This window comes from Capsella rubella, unplaced genomic scaffold (assembly GCF_000375325.1).
Source record: "Capsella rubella cultivar Monte Gargano unplaced genomic scaffold, Caprub1_0 scaffold_6, whole genome shotgun sequence".
Taxonomy (NCBI): domain Eukaryota; kingdom Viridiplantae; phylum Streptophyta; class Magnoliopsida; order Brassicales; family Brassicaceae; genus Capsella; species Capsella rubella.
The window spans coordinates 4,028,387-4,049,479 of NW_006238918.1; the positions used below are offsets into that span (position 1 = coordinate 4,028,387).

General features: G+C 36.5%; 5 protein-coding genes and 1 long non-coding RNA gene across 9 annotated transcripts; 2 read left to right on the top strand and 4 right to left on the bottom strand.

Annotated features, from left to right (window-relative positions):
- Nucleotides 1-3,047: 3,047 nt before the first annotated feature.
- LOC17882563 (F-box/LRR-repeat protein At1g48400) lies at nucleotides 3,048-5,106 on the top strand. Of its 2 annotated transcripts, XM_023781377.1 has the most exons (4): nucleotides 3,048-3,185; nucleotides 3,276-4,329; nucleotides 4,429-4,569; nucleotides 4,665-5,106. In XM_023781377.1, exons 2-4 carry the CDS (start codon nucleotides 3,310-3,312, stop codon nucleotides 4,977-4,979), a joined length of 1,476 nt encoding a protein of 491 aa, XP_023637145.1. In that variant the 5' UTR covers nucleotides 3,048-3,185; nucleotides 3,276-3,309; the 3' UTR covers nucleotides 4,980-5,106. The 2 variants fall into 2 exon arrangements, with proteins under 2 accessions (XP_023637145.1, XP_006287607.1); XM_006287545.2 differs by having other exon boundaries at nucleotides 3,048-4,329.
- Nucleotides 5,107-5,133: 27 nt separating this feature from the next.
- Nucleotides 5,134-6,603, bottom strand: LOC17881416. Its single transcript, XR_002833443.1, has 3 exons — nucleotides 6,129-6,603; nucleotides 5,600-5,825; nucleotides 5,134-5,532 (listed from the first exon to the last, which is right to left on the bottom strand). It is a non-coding gene; the product is annotated as an uncharacterized LOC17881416 (long non-coding RNA).
- Nucleotides 6,604-7,011: 408 nt separating this feature from the next.
- Nucleotides 7,012-8,911, top strand: LOC17883776. The gene is made up of 3 exons (XM_006286646.2): nucleotides 7,012-7,918; nucleotides 8,091-8,627; nucleotides 8,711-8,911. The coding sequence occupies exons 1-3, from the start codon at nucleotides 7,070-7,072 to the stop codon at nucleotides 8,807-8,809; spliced, it is 1,485 nt and encodes a 494-aa protein (XP_006286708.2). The 5' UTR covers nucleotides 7,012-7,069; the 3' UTR covers nucleotides 8,810-8,911.
- Nucleotides 8,912-8,982: 71 nt separating this feature from the next.
- On the bottom strand, nucleotides 8,983-11,721 carry LOC17881352 (protein RETICULATA-RELATED 4, chloroplastic). Its single transcript, XM_023780419.1, has 8 exons — nucleotides 11,081-11,721; nucleotides 10,771-10,839; nucleotides 10,148-10,279; nucleotides 9,997-10,050; nucleotides 9,857-9,901; nucleotides 9,575-9,714; nucleotides 9,310-9,435; nucleotides 8,983-9,221 (listed from the first exon to the last, which is right to left on the bottom strand). The coding sequence occupies exons 1-8, from the start codon at nucleotides 11,621-11,623 to the stop codon at nucleotides 9,176-9,178; spliced, it is 1,155 nt and encodes a 384-aa protein (XP_023636187.1). The 5' UTR covers nucleotides 11,624-11,721; the 3' UTR covers nucleotides 8,983-9,175.
- Nucleotides 11,722-11,893: 172 nt separating this feature from the next.
- Nucleotides 11,894-14,894, bottom strand: LOC17883863 (calcium-dependent protein kinase 7). 2 transcript variants are annotated; one of them, XM_006289155.2, is made up of 9 exons: nucleotides 14,716-14,894; nucleotides 13,921-14,453; nucleotides 13,712-13,835; nucleotides 13,477-13,620; nucleotides 13,237-13,389; nucleotides 13,050-13,165; nucleotides 12,787-12,954; nucleotides 12,468-12,701; nucleotides 11,894-12,322 (listed from the first exon to the last, which is right to left on the bottom strand). In XM_006289155.2, the coding sequence occupies exons 2-9, from the start codon at nucleotides 14,431-14,433 to the stop codon at nucleotides 12,170-12,172; spliced, it is 1,605 nt and encodes a 534-aa protein (XP_006289217.1). In that variant the 5' UTR covers nucleotides 14,434-14,453; nucleotides 14,716-14,894; the 3' UTR covers nucleotides 11,894-12,169. The 2 variants fall into 2 exon arrangements, with proteins under 2 accessions (XP_006289217.1, XP_023636186.1); XM_023780418.1 differs by lacking the exon at nucleotides 14,716-14,894 and adding an exon at nucleotides 14,627-14,713.
- A 353-nt stretch (nucleotides 14,895-15,247) lies between these two features.
- Nucleotides 15,248-17,985, bottom strand: LOC17884277 (nuclear transcription factor Y subunit A-1). 2 transcript variants are annotated; one of them, XM_006288378.2, is made up of 6 exons: nucleotides 17,682-17,985; nucleotides 17,104-17,382; nucleotides 16,635-16,732; nucleotides 16,421-16,492; nucleotides 15,967-16,131; nucleotides 15,248-15,735 (listed from the first exon to the last, which is right to left on the bottom strand). In XM_006288378.2, the coding sequence occupies exons 2-6, from the start codon at nucleotides 17,378-17,380 to the stop codon at nucleotides 15,532-15,534; spliced, it is 816 nt and encodes a 271-aa protein (XP_006288440.1). In that variant the 5' UTR covers nucleotides 17,381-17,382; nucleotides 17,682-17,985; the 3' UTR covers nucleotides 15,248-15,531. The 2 variants fall into 2 exon arrangements, with proteins under 2 accessions (XP_006288440.1, XP_006288441.1); XM_006288379.2 differs by having other exon boundaries at nucleotides 16,635-16,735; nucleotides 17,682-17,984.
- Nucleotides 17,986-21,093: the final 3,108 nt, after the last annotated feature.

The following is a 21,093-nucleotide window of genomic DNA, read 5'->3' on the forward strand; positions in this document are numbered from 1 at the left end:
TTTTAACTATGAAAATATTTTTAAAATTTATATTTCATTTTCATATTAAATAAATGATACCAAACTAATCAAAATAGAAAACTTTCATTTTTGTTAAATTTAAAACGAAAATACTTGAATTTTAAAATTAAAATACTTAAAATTTTATTGTATATACTGTGTTTGAGTAAATTTCAATTTCTAAAAGTAAAATCCAGTTGGATAATTAAGTCAGTTAACCCTAACAAACCAATTATAAATATAGAGTCTCGACATTTACATTAGTATATGGTTCCATTAGTTTTATGGCTATGATTTTTTTTTTGTGGTGTAGTATTTTTGGTAATATGATTTTCTTTGTATTTGCGTTTTTTGAATTGTTTATATGATTTGAGTTTTCTATCATCCGTTTATGATTTTGTGATTCCATTCAAGGTCATAATTGTGTTTCTATAGTGTTGTATTATTTTGGTGTGTTTTGATTGTTTTGTGCAATTCTAATTTTTTTGTTTGTTTTGTTATGTAAAAGGAGTATTGTCTATATTTGGATATTTGTTCGGGAAAATCTTTCAATGAACTAATTGGAGATGATGTTAGGCAGATGATGATATCTTTATTTGCATTTTTTTTAAAGTATTTATGGATATCTTGGTTAGTTAATTTGTTTGTTTGTTTATTTGTTATGAGTATTCTGAAAATTTAAAACTAAGTTATATATGGTAGAAAGTAAGAAAGGTAATTTCGAGTTTAGGAGTTTAGAGGGATATCGTTGTTTCAATTAGTCAATCATTAATATATCGTTAATTCATTAATCGTTAATAATAAATAATTTTTACCAAAATATATCGAACATACCCACGCGTAGCGTGAGTTCAAAACCTAGTCTACACTATATAAAAGTTGATGCTATAAAATTTTGAGAGCGTCCACATAGGATTTTAAACGACCAATCGAGATTAGACATCTCAATATTTGACTTTTTTGAAATTACGATAATTTCTTTATTAAGTTTTTAATGTAAAAAGGAAAATAATAAGATTATGGACATAAAAGATATATTATAAAATATGGAGATATTTCTAAATTTAATATTTCATTTTCATAATAAATAAATGATATAAAAATAATCAAAATGCAAAAATTTAATTTTTGTTAAATTTAAAAACGAAAATACTGAGTTTTGTTTATTAAATTACCTAATAATTTATTGTGAATATTGTGTTTGAGTAAATTACTATTTTAAAAAGTAAATTCGAGTTGGATAATTATATTGGTTTAGCCCTAACAGTTCAACTATAAATATAGAGTCTCGACCTCTAAATTAGTACTTGGTTCCATTAGTTTCGTAGTTCTGACTTTTTTTTTAAAAATAATTTTTTTGTGTAGTTCATATTTTGATAATATGATTTTCTTTGTATTTTTGTTTTTTCGAATAATATCTATTATTCGAGTTACTTATCACCCATTTATGAGTTTGTAATTCTATTTCAGGTTATAATTGTGTTTTAATGTTGTATTATTTTTGCCGTGTTTTGATTGTTTATTGCAATTCTAACCTTTTTAATGGTTTATGTAAGGAGTATTGTCTATATTGGGATATTTGATCAAGAAAGTTTTTAATGAAGAAATTGGAGATGATGCTAGGAAGATATATTTATTTGTTTGTTTGTTTGTTTATTATTTATTTATATCTTGGTTAGTTAGTTTGTCTTTTGTTTATGAAATTTGGTATGAGTATTCTTAAAACATAAAACTAAGTTATGTTAGAAAGGCATCTAACTTTGAATTTAGGAGTTTAGATGGACGACGTTGTTTCAAGTAGTTAATTCATTAGTCGTCAATCATAAAAAAATAAATGATATAACACGAATCGAAATATATAATTGAACTTTTATTAATTTTAAAAATGAACATACTTAATTTTTTGTTTATTTTTATGTTAAAGTATTTCAAAATTTATTGTGAATATTGTGTTTGAGTAAAATTTTCTATTTTAAAAAGTAAAACTAAGTTGGATAATTATGCAGTTAGCCCTAACTCTTTTTATTTACTTTACCTTCTCTTTTGTGAGAAAAATTTCTCACAAATTCAACAATAAATATAGAGTCTCGACCTCTACATTAGTATCTGGTTCTATTAGTTTCGTAAACTGATTTTTTTATTGTTGGTGTAGCTCATATTTTTGATAATATGATTTTCTTTGTATTTTGCGTTTTTTGAATTGTTTGTATTATTTGAATTGCTTATCATTTGTTTATTTTTTTTATTCCATTCGAGATTATATTTGTGTTTTTAATAGTGTTGTATAATTTTTCTGTGTTTTAATTGTTTAGTGCAATTCTAACTTTTTTTTTTCTTTTTTATGGTTTATGTAATAGGAGTATTGTCTATATTGGGATCTCTGATCGGGAAATTCTTAAAATATAGTAATTGGAGAGCCGATGATGCTAAGGTAAAAACTACAATCCGGTATCTTTATTTGTTTTTTATTATTATTTATTGATATCTTGGTTAGTTACTTTGTTTGTTGTTTTTATGAAATTTGGTATGAGTATGTTTGAAATATAAAACTAAATAATGGTAGAAAAGCATATAATTTCGAATTTCAAATTTTAGATAGACAATGTTTTTTTGAGTAGTTAATTTATTAATCGTTAATCTTAAATAGTTTTTACAAAATTATATTGAATATAACCATATATAGTGTGAGTTGAAAACCTAGTAATTTATATAAAAAGTTAGCTATGGTAAACTATTGCCATAGGTGTTTTACCCTAGCTATAACTTTGTGGCTGATTATATTAAGATAATGTATACAGGTAAAGACAGATTTGACTTCATCGAATCACTCCTACAATCTTTTACATTTACCGTATATATCTTCTTCCCTTTCTTATGTATTTCTTATGTATTTTTCTATTAAAAATTTTGATTTTCTTTGACAAAAATATATTCTGTTATTAATATTTTTCCTAAATAAATGTATTTGTCAAATATATTTTCTTTGACAAAAAGAGAAGTATAAATTGGACAAAAAATTATGTGGCAAATATTATTGGTCGACTGATTTGTGCTTTATTTGATTGAAAAGAAAAGAAAAGAAAAGAGTTGCGGTTCCTTTCTCGTCGCTCTCCCGCGGCTCGCAGATTCCGTCGTCAAGCAAAGCAAAGCAAGGTTTTTCTATTCTCCTTGTCTCTTCTGACGTCGTAAGTATTTCTCTTCCTCAAAGTCCCTTCTTTTACGATTTAAAGGATCATCTTTGATTTTTTTGAGATTTGCCTGAATTGTTGTTTTAGGGTGTAGAGTAGGTACAATTTTAAATTATTGGGTATGAGTCGTAGAGATTCGATCAGCAATTTGCCAGATGAGATTCTCGGCAAGATCCTGTCTTTAGTTCCGACAAAAGTGGCTGCTTCGACATCGGTTCTGTCCAAGAGGTGGAGGAATCTGCTGGGACTTGTAGACAACCTCTGTTTGGATGACTCGATAGTTTTTTCGTGTCCTGACGAAGAAGAAGCAGCAAAAATTCGCTTTCTAGATTTGGTAGACAAAATATGTGCTCTGTTAAGCAATTCTCCCATGGCTATGATCAAGAAACTCTCTCTGTGCCATGTGCCTGTTACACCTTGCCGTAAAGATATACAAGCTTTTGTGGAACCTTGCGTCAACCGTTTGATTTGGACTGCAATGGACTGCGGTTTGTTGGAACTGCACTTGCACGGCGACCCCATCCATTGTGGTTTTTTTCTAGATAGAGCTTTTTTAACGAGCAACACACTGGTGAAGCTCACAATATCCGGTGATTATTATCTCGAAGTGGATCGTGTGTTTTTCCCAGCGCTCAAATCACTCTCTCTCTTCTGTGTTATGTTTGATTGTTTCAACCATGCTAAGTTCCTTGATGGCTGCCCTGTCCTAGAAGAATTATTCATAACTGAGGCAGATCAGTGGTATCCGCCATGTTCCAGTGCGTACGTGTTTAATGAATCCGTCAAGCGACTTGTGGTTCTTATCGATCTTCCGGATTCTAATCAAGAGCATCACTATCTAATGCAGATCGATGCACCTAGTCTTGTCTACCTTGACTATTCTGGCTATGTCTTCCCTGAGTATTCGGTTTGTGATTTGAATTTGCTTGTCGAAGCCAGGCTGAGTCTCAAGCTATGGGAGTCAACTAACGATTATGATTACTCTGATACTGATGATGATGTTGATGATAATGATGAAGTTGATTTTTATCTTGATTTTTATGATCCTGTTCCAAAGGCGGCTATATTTGGCGATGTTACAGCTCTGGTTGCAAGTATAAGCAACATTACGACCCTTCACCTGTCTCCTGATACCCTTGAGGTCAGTTTTGTCTACTCGTTCTTCTTCTTCTTCTATTGATTGTTTTTTTTTGGTCGCTTATATATGGATTTTGGTTGTGATGATCATATATAAAATCAGGCGTTTCAGTTCTGTTGTAAATTCATGCCGGTGTTCGACAACCTCCTCAATTTATCTATCGAGAGTCACAAGGAAAAAGGTTGGCAAATAATGCCTCTTTTGCTCAAGAGTTGTCCTAATCTACACACATTAGTTTTCAAGGTATTATCATAAATTTTCATTTACGGTGAGACTCTTTCAGTTTGTTGTTGTTAGCGTTGCCACACTATACATGTCAAATTGGTCTCTGGTTTCAGGGTCTTTTGCACAAAGTAACAAATAGATGTGGAGATGCATGTGCTTGCATCCCTAGGAAACAGAGGAAGATTGTCAATGAGGAAGAGGAATTATGTTGTTTATGGACATGTCAAGTGAAGATTCTAAAGATTTCAGAATATGGAGGATCTTTTCAAGAGCTAGATCAGATGAGACATTTCTTGGGAAAGTTGGAATGTCTTGAAACTGTGAAAGTTGGTGTTGGCGCAGACAACAACGACAACATTACGGTCTTGCGAGCTAATCTGCTGGCTCTCCCCAGACTTTCATCAGAATGCAACATTGAATTTATCTGACATTTTCTGACCTCTTATCTTTCTCGTCTCGTTTTGATGGCAATGTGAAAGTAACTTAACATTTAATATTTTATTACAATCTGCTTTCTAAAGATAGATAATAGCAGTGATATATCCCGGGTTACAATATTGAATCTTTCGGAGTCTGCAACAATGTAGTAATCCAACCGTGCTTATAACCATTCTACACAATCACCAGAAAATCCAGATTTCATGTCTCTAAAAGACAAATGTTAGGAAATCTGGTTAAGTTTGATGACAGCTTTATTAACAAAAGATATTGATCTCTACCAAATTCAGCGGCAATTACAAGGTAAAATAAACTAATAATCATCCCCAAAGAAACTAGTTCTCTGTATTAGCATATGATTTAACTACAGTGGCATTTCAACCTAATAAGCCAGTAAGGTAGATTGGAACTCTGAATCCTACCTTGGGAGTAAGATGTTGCTACGTGTATCATGCGTGCTTGAAGAGCTTCATGCTAAGCCAATGAAAGTAAACAGCAACCAGTAGAGCTGGTAAAGTCAATGGAGCCAAGAAGCAGTAGTACCTGGAGAATATAAATCATGAGATGACATACAGATAACAGATGTCAACAAGATGGAACAAGAGTGTACCTATCATTCTGAATAGCTTGGATAATGGGATCCTCAGAGAGTGGAAACAATTTGGAGATTAAAGCTACAAAAACAAATCCAACAAAGGAAATGGAACCAACGATGACTAAGAAGCCTCCCCAAAACTTCATTCTCAGAGTTTCATTCAAGCATTCTCTGTTGTCCAAGTAGCATCATGTAAACAACTACTCCTTATGTCCGGTAACAGAGATAATATTGAGAGGATCTGAAAATTCAGTAAAGGAAGAAGCTGAGGTAACAAGTCGTTTATCTGAGAGTATAGAGGGTGTGTAATCATCAATCACTATAAAATCCTAAAATCTAAAAATCATTATCACATTAAGCCAAAGTTTATTTCTTTCCAATGGATCCTTTAAAATTTGATTTCTTTGGATTTTTAGTATTGTTGTTAGCTAAATAAATAAAATGGAAGCCTAATAAATCTCCCAGAATCATAAGAAAACTACCAAAGGCATCATCGTAATGAATACGAAATCCCTAAACTAAAAAAAAAAGCGACACGACTTACATCGGTTGAGAAAGAGATTCCTTTTGAAAGAGAGCAGACACCGAAGATTGCAAAACCAGACAAGAAGCGGGTAGAAGAAGTAGAAGAGACAAAACCGGTGAACCAGAGCAGCAAAAAAATAGCCAGCAGATCAAAATCGCTAAACCATTATTTACCCAAATCGGACTGATTAATCAGTCAAACCGGTTTAATCTCAAACATGTCCGAACCAGCAAACTAACTAATATAATGCTCGAAGTATCAATCTTCTGATTAGTCAGAGTACTTACAAGTGTACATGTTTCAGCAACTAAGCTGACTCTGAATTCATGTAATCTGATATATTTTTGTGTCCCCTAGTATTATCTCAGCTAGTAAAGTTTATACTGAATCACTGATGTAAAATTATATTATAGAAAAAAAAAACAGATTTGGAGATTTAACTTCTAACTCTCAGCTTGAACAAGGTGAAGAGCTGGTGCATTGTGTTTTCATAAATGAAATGGTTTTTAGACTAAGGTTTAACTGGCTCAAGATCAAACTAGGTTTGAGAGTTAATTTAACTTATGTTAAATGTGAATTTTAGAAATAACAAAATATATATATTGTACTTTCTTCAAGTGAGTGAAAGAAAGAAGGAGTTTATAACTGCATATGTTTGGTAATGTGAATAAAATGGTAACATGCGATAATGCATAGAAGCTGCATGAAAATTGTTTCATCATCCCTGTTTTTGGCTTCTTTTGTTACCTTTTTATCTCTTTATTTTCTTTTTCCAAAAACGAGAAATTTCAGAACTTTGTATGATTAATTTGATCACATGTTTTATGCGCATTAGCTCATGATCAACATCCCCCTCTACTTTAGTAACCAACTATTTCTATACATCTATATCTCTGGAGTAGTCAGACACATTTCCTATCAAATCATTTTTTTTGTGTAATTTTTCTGAGTCTCTCTCAATGGCATTTGAGAACAACAACACCACCACCACCAAACTAACCAAACTGAGTCATATCTCTCAGAATCTGTCATTATATACCTTATGGAAGTCCTTAGCGGTTTCCGGTGCTCTGCTTTTCTTGTTACACACTTTAGCGTTTGACCAACCTCACAAAATGATAACCCATAAATTCTTTGCGCCTCTTGACCCTAGTTTCTCCTTCTCTTCCTCTTCCTATGATTCAGCACCATCTGCGGCCTTGCAAATGACAGGAGAGTCTCCTACAGATATCAGCCATCTATTTTTTGTCATCGTTGGTAGTACAAAGACTTGGAGATATAGGAGAGGCTACATAGAGCCTTGGTGGAGACCAAACATCACGACAGGGTATGTCTTCCTCGAAAGACCACCTGGTCGTGATCTCTTGCCTTGGCCTAACCAGTCTCCTCCTTTCTCTGTTAACAAAGAATCCTTCATCACAAACAAATTCAAGACTCAGATCCGCCTTTTCCAATCCCTCCATGAGTCGTTTAAGAAGGCGTCCAAAGAGACAAGATGGTTTGTGATAGCAGATGATGATACTCTCTTCTTCTTGGACAATTTAGTCGAAGCTCTCGACCGGTATGACCACAAGAAGCACTATTACATCGGGATGAACTCGGAAAACGTTTGGTCCAATGCCATTTTCGCTTTCGACATGGGATATGGAGGCGGCGGATACGCATTGAGCTATCCAACCGTAGTAACACTTCTCAACAAAATGGAAGAATGTATCGGAAGATACCTTGGCGTTTATAGCGATCTTCTCTCATTTCGTTGCTTGGCCGACTTGGGGATTGATCTTACTTTGGAGAAAGGCATTCACCAGGTACGGATCTTCATTTCAGATTTTCAGTTTTAGTGTCTACGAGTTTTGATTAATAGTTACCAAAGTGCAAGTACAATGTGATATAATATGGATCGGTTTGTAGTGTGACCAAGAAAGTAATTCTTGTGCATCTCTATATGTTGACATAACTCTCATCACTTTGTCTTTGCAGATTGATCTGCACGGTGATATATCAGGTCTCTTATCAGCTCATCCTCAATGTCCTCTTATCAGCCTCCACCATTTCGATGTCATAGACCCGATTTTCCCAGGCATGAACCGGCAACAATCCGTGAACCACCTCATGAAGACCGCACAAACCGACCAGTCCCGTGTCTTGCAACAGACAATATGTTACCAAAGGGGAAATAACTGGTCAGTCTCTGTCTCTTGGGGATACTCAGTCCACATTTACCAATCTATATTCCCAAGAAACCACCTTAAACGCCCTCTCGAAACGTTCCGGCCATGGAAGGATGTTCGAATACCGTCGTACACGTTTAACACCAGACGGGTTACTAATGATCCGTGCGAAATGCCTCGTCAGTTTTTCTTTGATACGATTGTGGAGGACAAGAACCAAAGCATGGTAACCACTATGTACAAGATGAGACCTGCAAGAAGATTGCCTCCTTGTTTACTAAATGGCAACCATTCTGCTCGTAACATTTCAGAAGTCCGAGTCATTGCTGCTACTATGCACAAGATGGTATCAATATATCCTCTATAATCTTTGGAAACAAATTATAATCCATTTCCATATGATCTAAAACAACTTGAAATATTCAACAGGGTGAAGGAATTGAATGTTGCGACGTGCAAAGTGTTGACAGTACGGAGACTTTGGAAGTGAAGATAAGAGCTTGTCACAAAGATGAAGTTCTTGCTTAGGCTTTGTCTTCTGATACATTATACATTTGTCACTGATTCTCTATTATTATTGATTTGAAGTTGGTTTTTCATTTGTATGAAAACGAACCTATCATTTATTCATATGCTATAAACTTCTAGCTGCAGCCAAAATAGACTGTTGAGAAAATCAATCCCACACTGTGGAATCAAGAGGTTTCAAACCCAAATGCATAAAAATCTTTGTGCTTCGTGAAAATAGCCTTAGTTTGCATGGAAAAATCGACTAATTTTCTAGAAATAGGACCAAAGAAGAAAAATCGTATGAAAGACAAAGTAGTTTGTGTATACATAAGTCTGAAGACCAAGTCAGAATCCAGCAGCACATCCGGTTCTTATTCTGCTTCATTAATGAGATTTCTGGATACCAATGAGGCGTGCATAATCCACCCATCTGCGACACCAACAAAAAGAACATGTGAGTAAAAAAAAAACATACGACAGAGAGTTAAAAACAAGGTGTGAGTGTTAAAAGAACTTACAATAAGGAACCCAAGAATGTGTTTCCTGTTCTAACTGCGAAACACAATGCACTGAGTGCAAGTTTGTGTTGGTGTAGCATTGGCTCCAGGAGACGTTGTTCAATCACACCAGCCACTACTTGGTACCTGTTTATTTCAAACCACACATCTCTTTACAATTATCCAATCTAAATGCTAAAATGCGCTATTCGAGTTTGTTTGTCTATGCTTTTTTTTTTTCCTTTTGGACTTCTATAGTAAGCTTTGGTAGAAAGAAACTCAGTACCTTAGGTTGCTAGAAACAGCCATATAGACGCCATATGCAACACTTGTGGAGACTATTGGAACAGTTTCGATTTCACCTTCAGAAGTTTGGTCCACAGCTAGTCGTGCTTTTATGAATGCATTTGTAATAGCAGTACCAACCTGACCAATTTTGAAAGATGGAGAAACGAAATAAGCCAAGTCAAAAGAATGAAGAAACGAAATCTGAAGGAATTAATTACTGGGAAACCAGTTTTGCAAACAATCAACTAATCCATTTCCAGGTAGATATGTTTCGACTCACCAGAGATGATGTGGTGCCAACTGCAAACAGCTTAGCTCCATTGCGCTGCATAACATCAAACAATACATTTTATCCGGAACCAACTATTGTGCAGTACACTATTAAGATCATAGAGTAAAAAAGTGATCTAAACCACACACCGTTATAGCACCTAGCCTTTGCAAGAGAGTATATGAGGTTCCAGAAAGAGCAATCTGCAGTAAGCACATTGCATAATTAGATGAGAACAAACTTTTGTAAACTTAATCTGCATGTGCTAGAACAAGTCTTTTACAGAAAAAAAATTGATACCTGGAAGGCATTGTCTGGGCAGTTGTGGAAAAACTTGGATATACCTCCAGCAGTAAGTGCGAGAGGTGGTCGAAGAGAAACGGTAGGAGCAGGAAGATAAACTAACATGAAATCGGCAATGATAGCCATCGCCTAATAATTGAAAAAAAAAAACAAAATGAAAATAAGTACGCTTAAGCACAACAAAATAAAATCTAAATTCCAGCAGAAGATCGCCATGACATCAGGGCCAACTTCTGTGTATTGTATGTATGTATTTGCCATATAGTTCAAGGACCTTTTAATAACAAAGTGACAAAGCAGCAAACGGTGACCCCTTTACTTTTATTATCTCCAAATTTGCTATTTGCACAGTTCAAAAATTTGGTTCTTACCTCAGAGACAAAGCAAACCTCAACTACTCTCATAGTCATGCAAAACTAATGGTGAAAATTTGCAGACCCCATCACAACCACAAACTACCCCCAACCCTTCGTCAACCCGAATAGGTCATCTAAAAGATATTTGTTGACAAATTTCTCATCCATCTCTACCATCTAACAATTTCACAATTTCTCATAGAAAGTTCCAACGATCTGACAGGAACACTTAGAAAAAAGTCACCACGAGAAAAGAATGATTACCACATCGGCACAGACAACTTCAAGTTCGTTGAAGAAGTTTTCTCTACGCCGTTCATACTCAGCAGCAGTCTGGAACAAAAGAAGCAACACATTCCCAAACATGTTAGTTTTAAACTTTGTAAAACTACAAAGAGAATTACCAGATTTGCTCTTTTAAAATGTTTTAAAAGGAATAATTCAAAAGGTGCTGGATTCGTAATTCATGATTGAAACCAAAATCAAAACATTCTCCCGATGAATTCTCCAGAAACCACCCAAAAAAATTCAAACTCGTTATCAAATGAAAAGAAAAACAGGGGAAAACAGAGACCTTGGTGAAGATGCCAACACCACATTCCATGGCGAGTTTAGCCAAGAAGAGATCATCAGCCAACAGTCTTTCTCTGAACCCAGCAAACTGCATCAGCCACCGCATCACAGCCGATTTCTGGAGCTCCAAAAACCTGGTAATAACCGATCCAGGAATCCGACCCGACTCAATAGCAGCCGCTAGATCCTTAGGAAGAGTGTCCAATCCAGTCCCGGACTCCGTCAACAAAAGCATCGCCTCGTTCCTGTTCCTATCCCTGTCCTCGCCACCTTCTCCATCTCCATTGTTCTTACCTCCATCGCCACCGCCACCGCCACCATGACCTCCTCCGATGTTATCAGAGCCGCCGTTATCAATCGATGCGGATAAAACAGGGGTGATGGAGACACGGCGGTTGAAAGAGATGGACTTGGCAGAGATTACACCGTTAAAAGAGGATGAAGAGAGTCTAGGAAATGAAGCGAGGTGAGGCCATGTGAGATTGGATTCAGAGATAGATGTATTCGGGGTAGGAACACAGAAGAAGCAAGACGCTATTGCCATTGATGCTACACAAAGAGAGATAGAGAGAGACTTGCTGACTTTCAGAGATCTCTCTGTGTGTAGGTTAAGGTAAGCGGTCGATTGAGAGCAGAGGAGAGTCAGCGAAAAGCAAGATTCTTTCTTCAGAGTGTTTTAAGGGTTTTTTTTCTTTCTTATTCTTCTTAGTTTGTTTATATGTGGTGGGCCTCACGATAGATTCCAACTGGCGCGTGCTTTTCACGGTGCCTCTTACACCAGACCAGAGCAGCTTATTAATGTGTGCTTACAAAATTACAAAGGTAGCTCATTCTTTTTGCAACTTGCGAGCATATTTTTATAAAGAAAGAAAAATCACAAACTCATCTTTGGTAACTCAGAAACTCGTTGACATAATCATCACATCCCATCGCTGTCCAAGGAAGAAGAACTTTTCAAACAATTGAAAAACCTAAAGCCCCTATCAATCATTACCGTGTTAAAAGCTTTATAGAAGAGCATATGATGTCTTTTTGACATTTTCACATCAATGCTGATGCTTCTTCTACTTTCTTCTTTTTGTCTTGCTTCTTAGGTCTCGCCTTCTAATTGCAATGAACCATCTCTCATTAACTTGAGGCTCAAACTGTTGAATCTTTCCCGGGAATACTGCCTTGACGCTTTTCTCCAGTCTGTCCCAGCTTTCATCATCGCAACAAACTCTTCGTAGCTTATACGCCCATCCTGATCAGAGGAAAGAAAGATGTGTTCTTTATCATCTTAAAAGGAGTAGAGAAATGTAGAATTGTTAATTACCCTTCTGAAATGATTCAGATGTGTATGCACTTAAACAAATGGGTGGAAAGATCTTATTCTTTTGGGTGGTTACCTTGTCGGTGTCAACATCTTGCATGATGGCTGCAATAACTTCCTGACTGCTAGTATCATCCAGTTCATCATTCAACGCTTCACGGAGTTCTTCAATCTCTATGTAACCACTCTGGTTCTGATCAAAGAAGTTAAAAGCTTTATGCAAGTGTTCATCATTCGCCATCTTCTTAAGGTGCACCGAAACAGCCACAAACTCGCCATAGTTCAGTGTCCCATCCCCATCAACATCAGTCTGCAGGAGAAAAAATGTGTTTCATTTATCAGAAGTAATGTAGCACTTGTTGCGAGCATAGTGCTTTGAAATAAATGTTTCATACAGCTTCCATAAGAATCTGAAGATCGGCATCAGCAATCTGTTGTCCAGCTTTTTGAAGTCCATATTTAAGCTCCTCAAGATTTATCTTGCCTCTCTTGTTCACGTCCATCATTTCAAAAGCTTCCTTTATCCCGGCTGCTTCTTCCACTGACAAGTGTTCAGCTATCACCTAGAAGGGGAACACAAGTGTACAATTTTATTTATGCTTCTGAATCAGATTGGAAGCAAATCGATAAACAGTGGCATGGCTTAACAGAATCGTACTCGTAGAGCTCGTTTCTTGAGCTTATTCATAACAGAAAACTGCTTGAGCCTTGCTTTCACAGTCTCCCCAAGAGAGACATTTGGAGCCTTCTTTGCATTCAGTATCCAAGAATGTTCTGCAAATAGGATATTCCTTCATGAGTATACGATTTTTAAAAACTTGGTGCTGCTAAAAACGGAAGCCTACCAAGTACTTGTGCAGCAGTAAGCCGTTTTCTGGGATCAGGCTCAAGCATCTTTCTCACAAGGTCTTTAGCGCTATCAGAAACTCTTGGCCATGGATCTCTCTTAAAATCAATTACTGACCTAATGATCGCTTGAGCCACCCCTTGTTCAGTCTCTGTACCAAAATTACAAACAACGAAAATGTCTGCAAGAGTTCTTAAGTGAATAATCTAGAGGAAAGAAGGAGAATACGGTCACAAACCGGCCCAAAATGGCGGGACACCACAAAGAAGGATATAGAGGATGACTCCTGCGCTCCAGACATCGATCTCAGGTCCATAGTTTCTTCGCAGCACCTCGGGTGCCATGTAATAAGGACTTCCAACAATCTCATTAAACTGCTCACCTATTACAGTTTAATAAATTCGGGTAAAGTAAAGATACACGAATATATATGCTCCATTGATACTCATCACAATTTGATATTATAAATATACCAGGTTTGAAGAATACAGATAATCCAAAATCAATGGCCTTGAGAGGTGCCGTCTCTTTCTTATTTGCAAAAAGAAAATTCTCTGGTTTAAGATCCCGATGCATCACCCCCTGCTTATGGCATATCTGTAATGACAAACCAGGGATGTGTGAACAGAAACATAGAGAAAACAAGGTAAGGATAAAGACACTGTAAACACAGCTATGAAACCTGAACAACTTCAACAATAGTCTTCATAACCGCGGCAGCAGCACGCTCAGTGTAATGACCTCTTGCAACAATCCGATCAAAGAGTTCCCCTCCTTCACACAACTCCATAACTATATGCACATCATCATCATCCTCAAAGGCATCCTTCAAAGAGACCACATTTGGGTGTTTAGGCATATGCTTCATAATCTCAACTTCCCTCCTAACATCCTCTATATCAACTGCTGTTCTCAGCTTCTTCTTCGATATGGACTTGCAGGCATACTTCTCACCTGTTTCTCTATCAGTACACAAGTAAGTTATACCAAACTCGCCTCGACCAACCTCACGTCCAAGATCATACTGCAAAGATATATCATGTCCTGTAGGATTTTTCAGCACAGAGAGCTTAAACCCAGCTCCAGATCTATCTGCAGTGTATTCATTGCTGTAAAAAGGATTGCTTTTGTTCTTGGGTTTCCCTTGTTTACTCTCGTTCGTAGCCGAACTCGGATTGCCACAACAGTTCCCCATCTAATCAAATCTCAAGATTCCTGAAAAACCCAGAAAGTTCAAAACTTTGAGCACTGTTCATCAAGTTGCCATTAGTTTCTTCAGCCAGGAACCATTTCCAATTAACAACATAGCTGAAAGCAAACATGAACCCCTAATATATTAAAAACCCTAGCTAAGGCCAAAGAAAAGGGAAAAGGGAAAAAACACAGACCTTCAAAAGATAAATGGGGAGAAACATATAATAGTAGAAGCAAAAGAGAGAGATGCAGAACGATAAATTAAAGGGAAAAGTCATCATACGTTGTGAGAAAAACAGATGCAGTGATAGGGAGAGAGAAGAGAGGAAGAAGAAGACGAGTCAAAGTCTTCCTCTTTCTCTCTCTTCTTCAAAATGGGAAACACACAAATTGACTCTCTTCTTCTTCTCTCCAGTGGATTCAAAGAATGACAATGCTTAAAAATATTATAATTGTGTGTTTCCTGAGTTCTTTCTCATGTGCTCTTCCTGTTTATTTTGTTGATATAAAATAATCAATCTTCCCGTTGTAGATTAAACAAATTCTTTTGTTGTTAGTGATTGTTACTGTCGATGAAATCTTGTTGTATGTCAATTTTCCATGAGCAGAGTATGCAATTTTCGTAAGATACTTTTATGCTTGTTACCATTAACAATAACAAAAAAGGTACTATTAATTTTTATGAGAGCATATGATTAGCGAGTTTCTAATTATTCTCCTCGGGTACAAAACTGTGTACAGCTTTTGAAGTTGGTCAGACATGAACCATTGCTATAGGCTTTTGTAGCTGTTAACACTTTTGTGGTCAGAATTGCAAACGATTAAACAAACGTATTCTTTCAATTTTGCAAAATAAGAAAAAAGGTTAAGAATAAAAAAAACCAAGACCTACTTACTATTCCCCGTCTCTTGTCTCCATCTAACACCTAACATGACCCGCTCTATGTACATTCATAACTGCAAAACCACACAATATGGGACTCTTGACAGAACAAGTAACAAACACAGAAACCAAAAAGCCAAGAATGATTTGCCGGTTTGGGGCAATGGATATATTAGCCAAAGTGTGTCTCTTTTCCCTTTCAGAGCTTTGGCTTTATTATGGTGCGCCTGATGAATTCAGGGTCTCATTAGAGTCTGTCTCAACTTGTTCAGAGCTTGATGAGTTCGTTGCTGAACCCCTTTCTCTTCCTCTTCCTCCTGCATCTTCTGCTGCTTCTACCTCGCTTTTCTTCGCAAACCGGCCTCCACTAGCTCGTGCCCTTCTCATTGCATGTTTGTGTCTAGACTCATGAAGATATGGCTGTTGCATTCCAAAAGTAAGCAGTGCACGTTAAATGAGTTACACACTCAACTTACAAATTCATAATATAACTCATTTTCAGTCCTTCATAATATATAGCAAGGGTACAGTTGGTTTTTATGATATTTGACCTAAGATATAGATGACTCTACACATCCTTAGATTCTCAGTATCTCTTTGATTAATTCCCAATTACCAATCAAATTCAATTTCCATCAATGCAAAAAATACCTTTCTGTCCCTGATCACTTTCCTCTCTAGCTCTGCCTTGGCACGTGCTTTTCTACGTCTTAGAATTCCCTCGTACTGTTTCGCATTCACATAGACGGGTTCTTGTGTCATGTCAAGTGGCAGAGCTGTTCTCTCCCGAGGCATTCCAAGATATGGACGGAATCCCTGTTTAGACCATTGAACAAGAAAATGTGAAAAATAAGCTCAGATAATCGAAATTACTCAGACTCGGAGGACCCTGAGAATACCCAAAATTAGTTTTCGGTTATTGAAGACATGAACTTTCAAAACATATCACTGACTCCAGAAAACAGAATGACTCAACCCAGACACATTCCACACACCAAACACAAATAACCACGGAGGTTAGTTAGTGGCAAGACAAACATACATCAAATAAACACTGCACCATATGGAACTATTGTAGAGATTGAGAGAGGATTTGGCAAGATACCAATGGCTGATGACCATATGCTCCCATCATTCCCCCATAATATGGATCCTGATATGGATTTGGGACACAAGCCTGTAAACAAAATAAGAGTTTATCATACAGATGAAGGGTGTTATACAAAATAAATCATTTCTAGGGACCAAAAAGAAGTCAATTCAAAAGCTCAAGAGCCGACACAGCATATACAATTAAGGAATGAGAGGAAACTGCATACAATATAGTGTCCAACAAGCTCTGGTGGTTGTACAAGTTGCTGGTCATGCAGGTTACGCATAGAAAGCGCAGGATCATTCCCTTCCATTCCATGATTATCTACTGAAATTGAAAAGAGACACCATTACAGACAAAATAAACAAATAAAAATGCAACAGCTCAGTGACACAGAATCTCCTTTACACGGATAGCAATACAAAACACAAAAATTCCAATGCAAGTTTATATCAGGGACCAAATGTTAACTTTATGACTTTGACATGTCCTACAGTGCCGAATTCCTTCTTAATTTTTCCTGCCTGCTTGAGGAACTTTACCCAATTGCAAAAATAGACATCGAGAATGACATCACTTGGTAACCATTTAACAAGTTACTGTAACCCATAAATGTCAAAAGAGACAAACCAGATCATGCAGTAAAAGTGATACTGCAGAAGAGTCAGAAAACCAAAGTAGCCAAGAAGTGAAACCTGAACGGGAAGAAGTAGCAGCTTGGGAATCCTTCCAAGTGGCATCGTTCTCACCATTCAAGGCACCATCTTCAGAGGCTGAATGAACATCGTTTGACTCAGAACCACCGTTGGGGCAATCCAAAGAAGAGGAATTAGATGGAATCCCAGAAGGTCTGGCATGAGGAGAGACACCAAAAGAGTTGTTTTTCCACCAGGGCTCTGGATACATCATCGGTTGCTGAGCAGCATGGTGATTCACTTCCTCTTCGTTTTCTCTTCCCGGTTTCGATTGCATCTCTTCAAAAGAAAAAAAAATCAGGTCAACATACAAAAGTAACCAGCTCAATATCCAACCAAGAAGAGAATTTTAACACTAAAACCATGGACTAGACAAAAATCTGAGCTTATAAACCAATGCAGAAGCATGCAAAAAAGAGACGAAAACGGATAAAAATTTCACAAGGCTCGAAATTTACAACTCAAAACTACATAAAACGATTATATCCTGAATCCCCTACACGATGATTACCATCAAACAAAAATTCAAATACAGACACAAAAAAGGAAAGAAAAAAAGAGAGAAAAATTCAATATACCAGAGGAGATTCACAGCAGAGAGCTCTCTAGAAATCCGCCTTCAAAGAAGATAACACTTGTTCTTTAAGGAAATCAAAACCCTGAGAGTGAATTATAACCGATCACGATTTTGCAGAGTTCAGAGAACAAAATTGGCTTCAACAAACGAAAAAGTAAAAGGGAAGGAACTTGGTGAAAGAGAAGCGACTGAGAAACACCCGACAGGCGGCAGGAATCAAACAGAATTTTCGTAGAAGAAAAAATTGAAATTGGAGAAGAAGAAGAAGAAGAAAACCCTAGATTTTGGGGATTTCTTTTTTTTTTTTGGTTTCCAGAAATTTTAAATATATAAATATTATTAAAGTATATTTATTAGAGCTAAGTTTTTTTCTACCGGAGGAAGAACACAAAAGACCGAGATTTGTTTGATAAGATCACCCACGAAAGTGAAAAACTTTTGGACACGTGGCGAGCTATGAAAGATGCCAGCGCGCTCAGATCTGGGATCTTCTCCGGGTGACGTTATCATTTCATAGGTTCCCATTTTATTCATTGTTAGTATTTTTTTTAAGTGTATAATAATAATAAATTAAAAATGAAAGACATTACACTATTTAAAGAGAGAGAAAATATTGGGTGCAAGTGACACGCAAGTGATCGGCTGGGACGAAGGACACCTGTACATTGTAGGGACCTCATCCCCCCTATATATTTAGGATAAATTATTCGGAGAAATTATCACAAAAAGAATGGTGTTAGTTCAGTTATGTCAATGATATATATATAGAGTTAATAGTTGTGCAAGTGTTGTCGTGGTTTCAAGCATGATCAAACCCGTATCGTTGTCTTGCGTTGTGTTGTGTCGTGTCAGCATCGTCTTAAGAATCTACGAGTTTTTAGTTTTTTTCTATATATAATTCAGCACTCGGGAGGGATTAATGTTAAGTCCTCTGAGCACCAGCTATTCAAGATCAACACAACTGATCATATTTCTGTTTGCCATAATTAACTTGATGTTAAATGTGACCATCTTTATCTATTAGGAGTGGAACACATTATCTTAATCTTAATTGGTCGAATACTTAATCATATTTTTCTCTCCAAATAAACTTTTCTTTAATTTTGTATTTAAGGAGGGAAACAAATGAGAAACAGAATTGACAAAGGAGAGCGACGTAAGGTGACTCAAGCAATATTGCAAATGTTGTTCGTCTAAGTAATGCAAATACGTTTTTAGAAAGGGAGACACTAACTCTTCACTGTTCTTGTAAGAAATCATGATATTATTTATGGAAAACTACAATACAGTAAATGTTAGGTTTTAAGAACCATCAAAGCCTCAAGCTTTCTCTGACTTGTCAAGAAACCAAGATCTTTTAACAGAGCAAAACATATAACCGAGAAGAAGAAGATAGAAACAGAGCAAAAGGAAAGAGAAGAGGAGCACACAAAGAAGTTTGTTAACCCAGTTCACTTCCACAAAGGGATAGCTACGTCTGGGCCGAGACTCTCCTCAGAATCCACTAGAACAAGCAAGTTACAAAAAAATACAAGAGAGAATCCCTCTGAGAAAGAGACTCACACTTGAGCTCTCTTCTCTATATCTCCTCTGTTTTTCACTCTCAAGAGAAACACCAAAGCTTACACCTTTAATGGCTATCTCTCATACTTGCTTACATCTCTCACATTGTGGCTTTCTCACACACTCCTCTTCTGGCCGCTTGGCTGCGACACCCTTTATGTGCCTTAGGTTAGTGCTTATAAAGAGACACTCCTTAGACCTAATGTTTCTGCTGGATCCACAAATGGACAAACGATCCTTCTTGGACAGCAACTGCAAAGACACCTTGTGGTCCCAAAAAGCCATATCCAACCAGAGTTAATTTACTTTAACTCTAGTTACCATCTTGTTTGCCTTTGTGTAGCACTTGTGTAGTTGATAAACCTTGTTCATCAAGTTCTCATCCTCACAAATCTCCACCTGAGAACATGATGATCAAGACCAAACAACCTGCACATACTTGAGATAGAGAGAATGCCTTCTAAGCAGTTTAAACACCATAAATCTGCTTGCTTCTTCCTGCATCAAACTTACATTTAATACACCTTCGCTGTAACGGTTAACCCCGCTGAACGAACCTGAGCCATCAACACTTTAGAACCTTTTAACACCAGTTCTAAAACCTGCAAATTCTTAAAGGCTCTGCATATTTCACCTTAATGCAGACCAAACGCCCAGCAAATTGATTTCTTTCCAAGACCTTCAACACTTCAACGCCAAACTGAGTTGTGAAAAAATAACCAGCCTGAAACACACACACTTGTGCTTTGGCTTAACTCTTATTGACCTCTTCATGTCTTTATAATCTTGATACCAACCAATCAGCAAATTCCATTAACAAGTTCAAGTTTCAATCAAACCTGTTAAATAACAACAGAATTCTTCATAAGCTCCACCACTTATGACTTTCAAGTCAATCAGTATCCTCTGCAGCTTCCGTTCATACCACAGAACCGTTATAGTGACTGAAAAAAAAAAAAACCAATTTACCTTCTGCAAAACTTGATTCTCTTGCTATAGTTTCTTAGGATTTACTCATGCGCATTGAGATCAAAATCCTTTGAATTCACTTGAATCAAATGCAGAAAAACTGAATCATCTTTGCTTCAGACTTGAAGCTCTTGATTCACCATGTAGAAAGTCTCACTAACCGGTTAAATATCCAGTATAACCTGAGACTGAACCTTTTCTACAACAATCTGTTTCACACATTCTGGACTTGAACATAAACCTTGTTCAATCCCTTTGTTAAAACAAACTCATCACCAGCAGATTTTAAGCACTACCAGCAACCTTTACATGTCTCATATCAACAACTCCTTGTGATAACCATGAGACAAACATGTACAGCTCCTTCCACACCAAATCTAGAACCCTGATGCTTTCATGCTGTAATTTCAATCTGCTATGCATTGACTTGCATGCAAACTCCACCAAAACTTAGTACCATCATCACTGACAATTTTCAGACTCTAACTAGAGCCTTTGTCTTCTTTATGACTCTTTGATGCTTGAAAATTACTCACTTGACTAACTTGCAAGTGATTCTTCCCTGAGAAGATACTTACATAACTCCTCCTCTTAGAGCTTCTTTTCATATTCTTGAAGTAATCAACCTTGAGACAATTCCTGTATCGCACTTGTCTCTTTCAGTTTCTTCTTCTAAGATTCTCACTGAATCACTTCAATAACTAGCTCTTAATAAATTTCCAGAAATCTGTAACCCTTTTTTCAAGGAACTTGCAACTCTTTCAAGAGAAAAAACTTGCAGCTTGATTTCTTACTCCTTGTTAACAACCAGTTCTAAACCAAATCTGTAAGAATCATTTTCAACTCAGATTATAACCGTTGAACTTGTTGATAACCACCTG

Bases quoted from the DNA above. Each gene is read 5' to 3' on its own strand.
- LOC17882563 (XM_006287545.2), top strand. From the start codon at position 3,310: ATGAGTCGTAGAGATTCGATCAGCAATTTGCCAGATGAGATTCTCGGC. The intron at 4,330-4,428 runs GTCAGTTTTGTC...ATATAAAATCAG, and splicing joins TGTCTCCTGATACCCTTGAG to GCGTTTCAGTTCTGTTGTAA. The intron at 4,570-4,664 runs GTATTATCATAA...CTCTGGTTTCAG, and splicing joins TACACACATTAGTTTTCAAG to GGTCTTTTGCACAAAGTAAC.
- LOC17883776 (XM_006286646.2), top strand. From the start codon at position 7,070: ATGGCATTTGAGAACAACAACACCACCACCACCAAACTAACCAAACTG. The intron at 7,919-8,090 runs GTACGGATCTTC...TTGTCTTTGCAG, and splicing joins TGGAGAAAGGCATTCACCAG to ATTGATCTGCACGGTGATAT. The intron at 8,628-8,710 runs GTATCAATATAT...AATATTCAACAG, and splicing joins CTGCTACTATGCACAAGATG to GGTGAAGGAATTGAATGTTG.
- LOC17881352 (XM_023780419.1), bottom strand. From the start codon at position 11,623: ATGGCAATAGCGTCTTGCTTCTTCTGTGTTCCTACCCCGAATACATCT. The intron at 10,280-10,770 runs GTAATCATTCTT...TTCAATTATTAG, and splicing joins AAGTTGTCTGTGCCGATGTG to GCGATGGCTATCATTGCCGA. The intron at 9,715-9,856 runs GTGAGTCGAAAC...AAAATTGGTCAG, and splicing joins TTGGCACCACATCATCTCTG to GTTGGTACTGCTATTACAAA.
- LOC17883863 (XM_006289155.2), bottom strand. From the start codon at position 14,433: ATGGGGAACTGTTGTGGCAATCCGAGTTCGGCTACGAACGAGAGTAAA. The intron at 13,166-13,236 runs GTAGGCTTCCGT...TCCTATTTGCAG, and splicing joins TACTGCTGCACAAGTACTTG to AACATTCTTGGATACTGAAT. The intron at 12,702-12,786 runs GTATGAAACATT...TTTCTCCTGCAG, and splicing joins TTCAGATTCTTATGGAAGCT to ACTGATGTTGATGGGGATGG.
- LOC17884277 (XM_006288379.2), bottom strand. From the start codon at position 17,380: ATGCAATCGAAACCGGGAAGAGAAAACGAAGAGGAAGTGAATCACCAT. The intron at 16,132-16,420 runs GTATCTTGCCAA...TGGTCTAAACAG, and splicing joins CATATGGTCATCAGCCATTG to GGATTCCGTCCATATCTTGG. The intron at 15,736-15,966 runs GTATTTTTTGCA...GGAATGCAACAG, and splicing joins AAGTGATCAGGGACAGAAAG to CCATATCTTCATGAGTCTAG.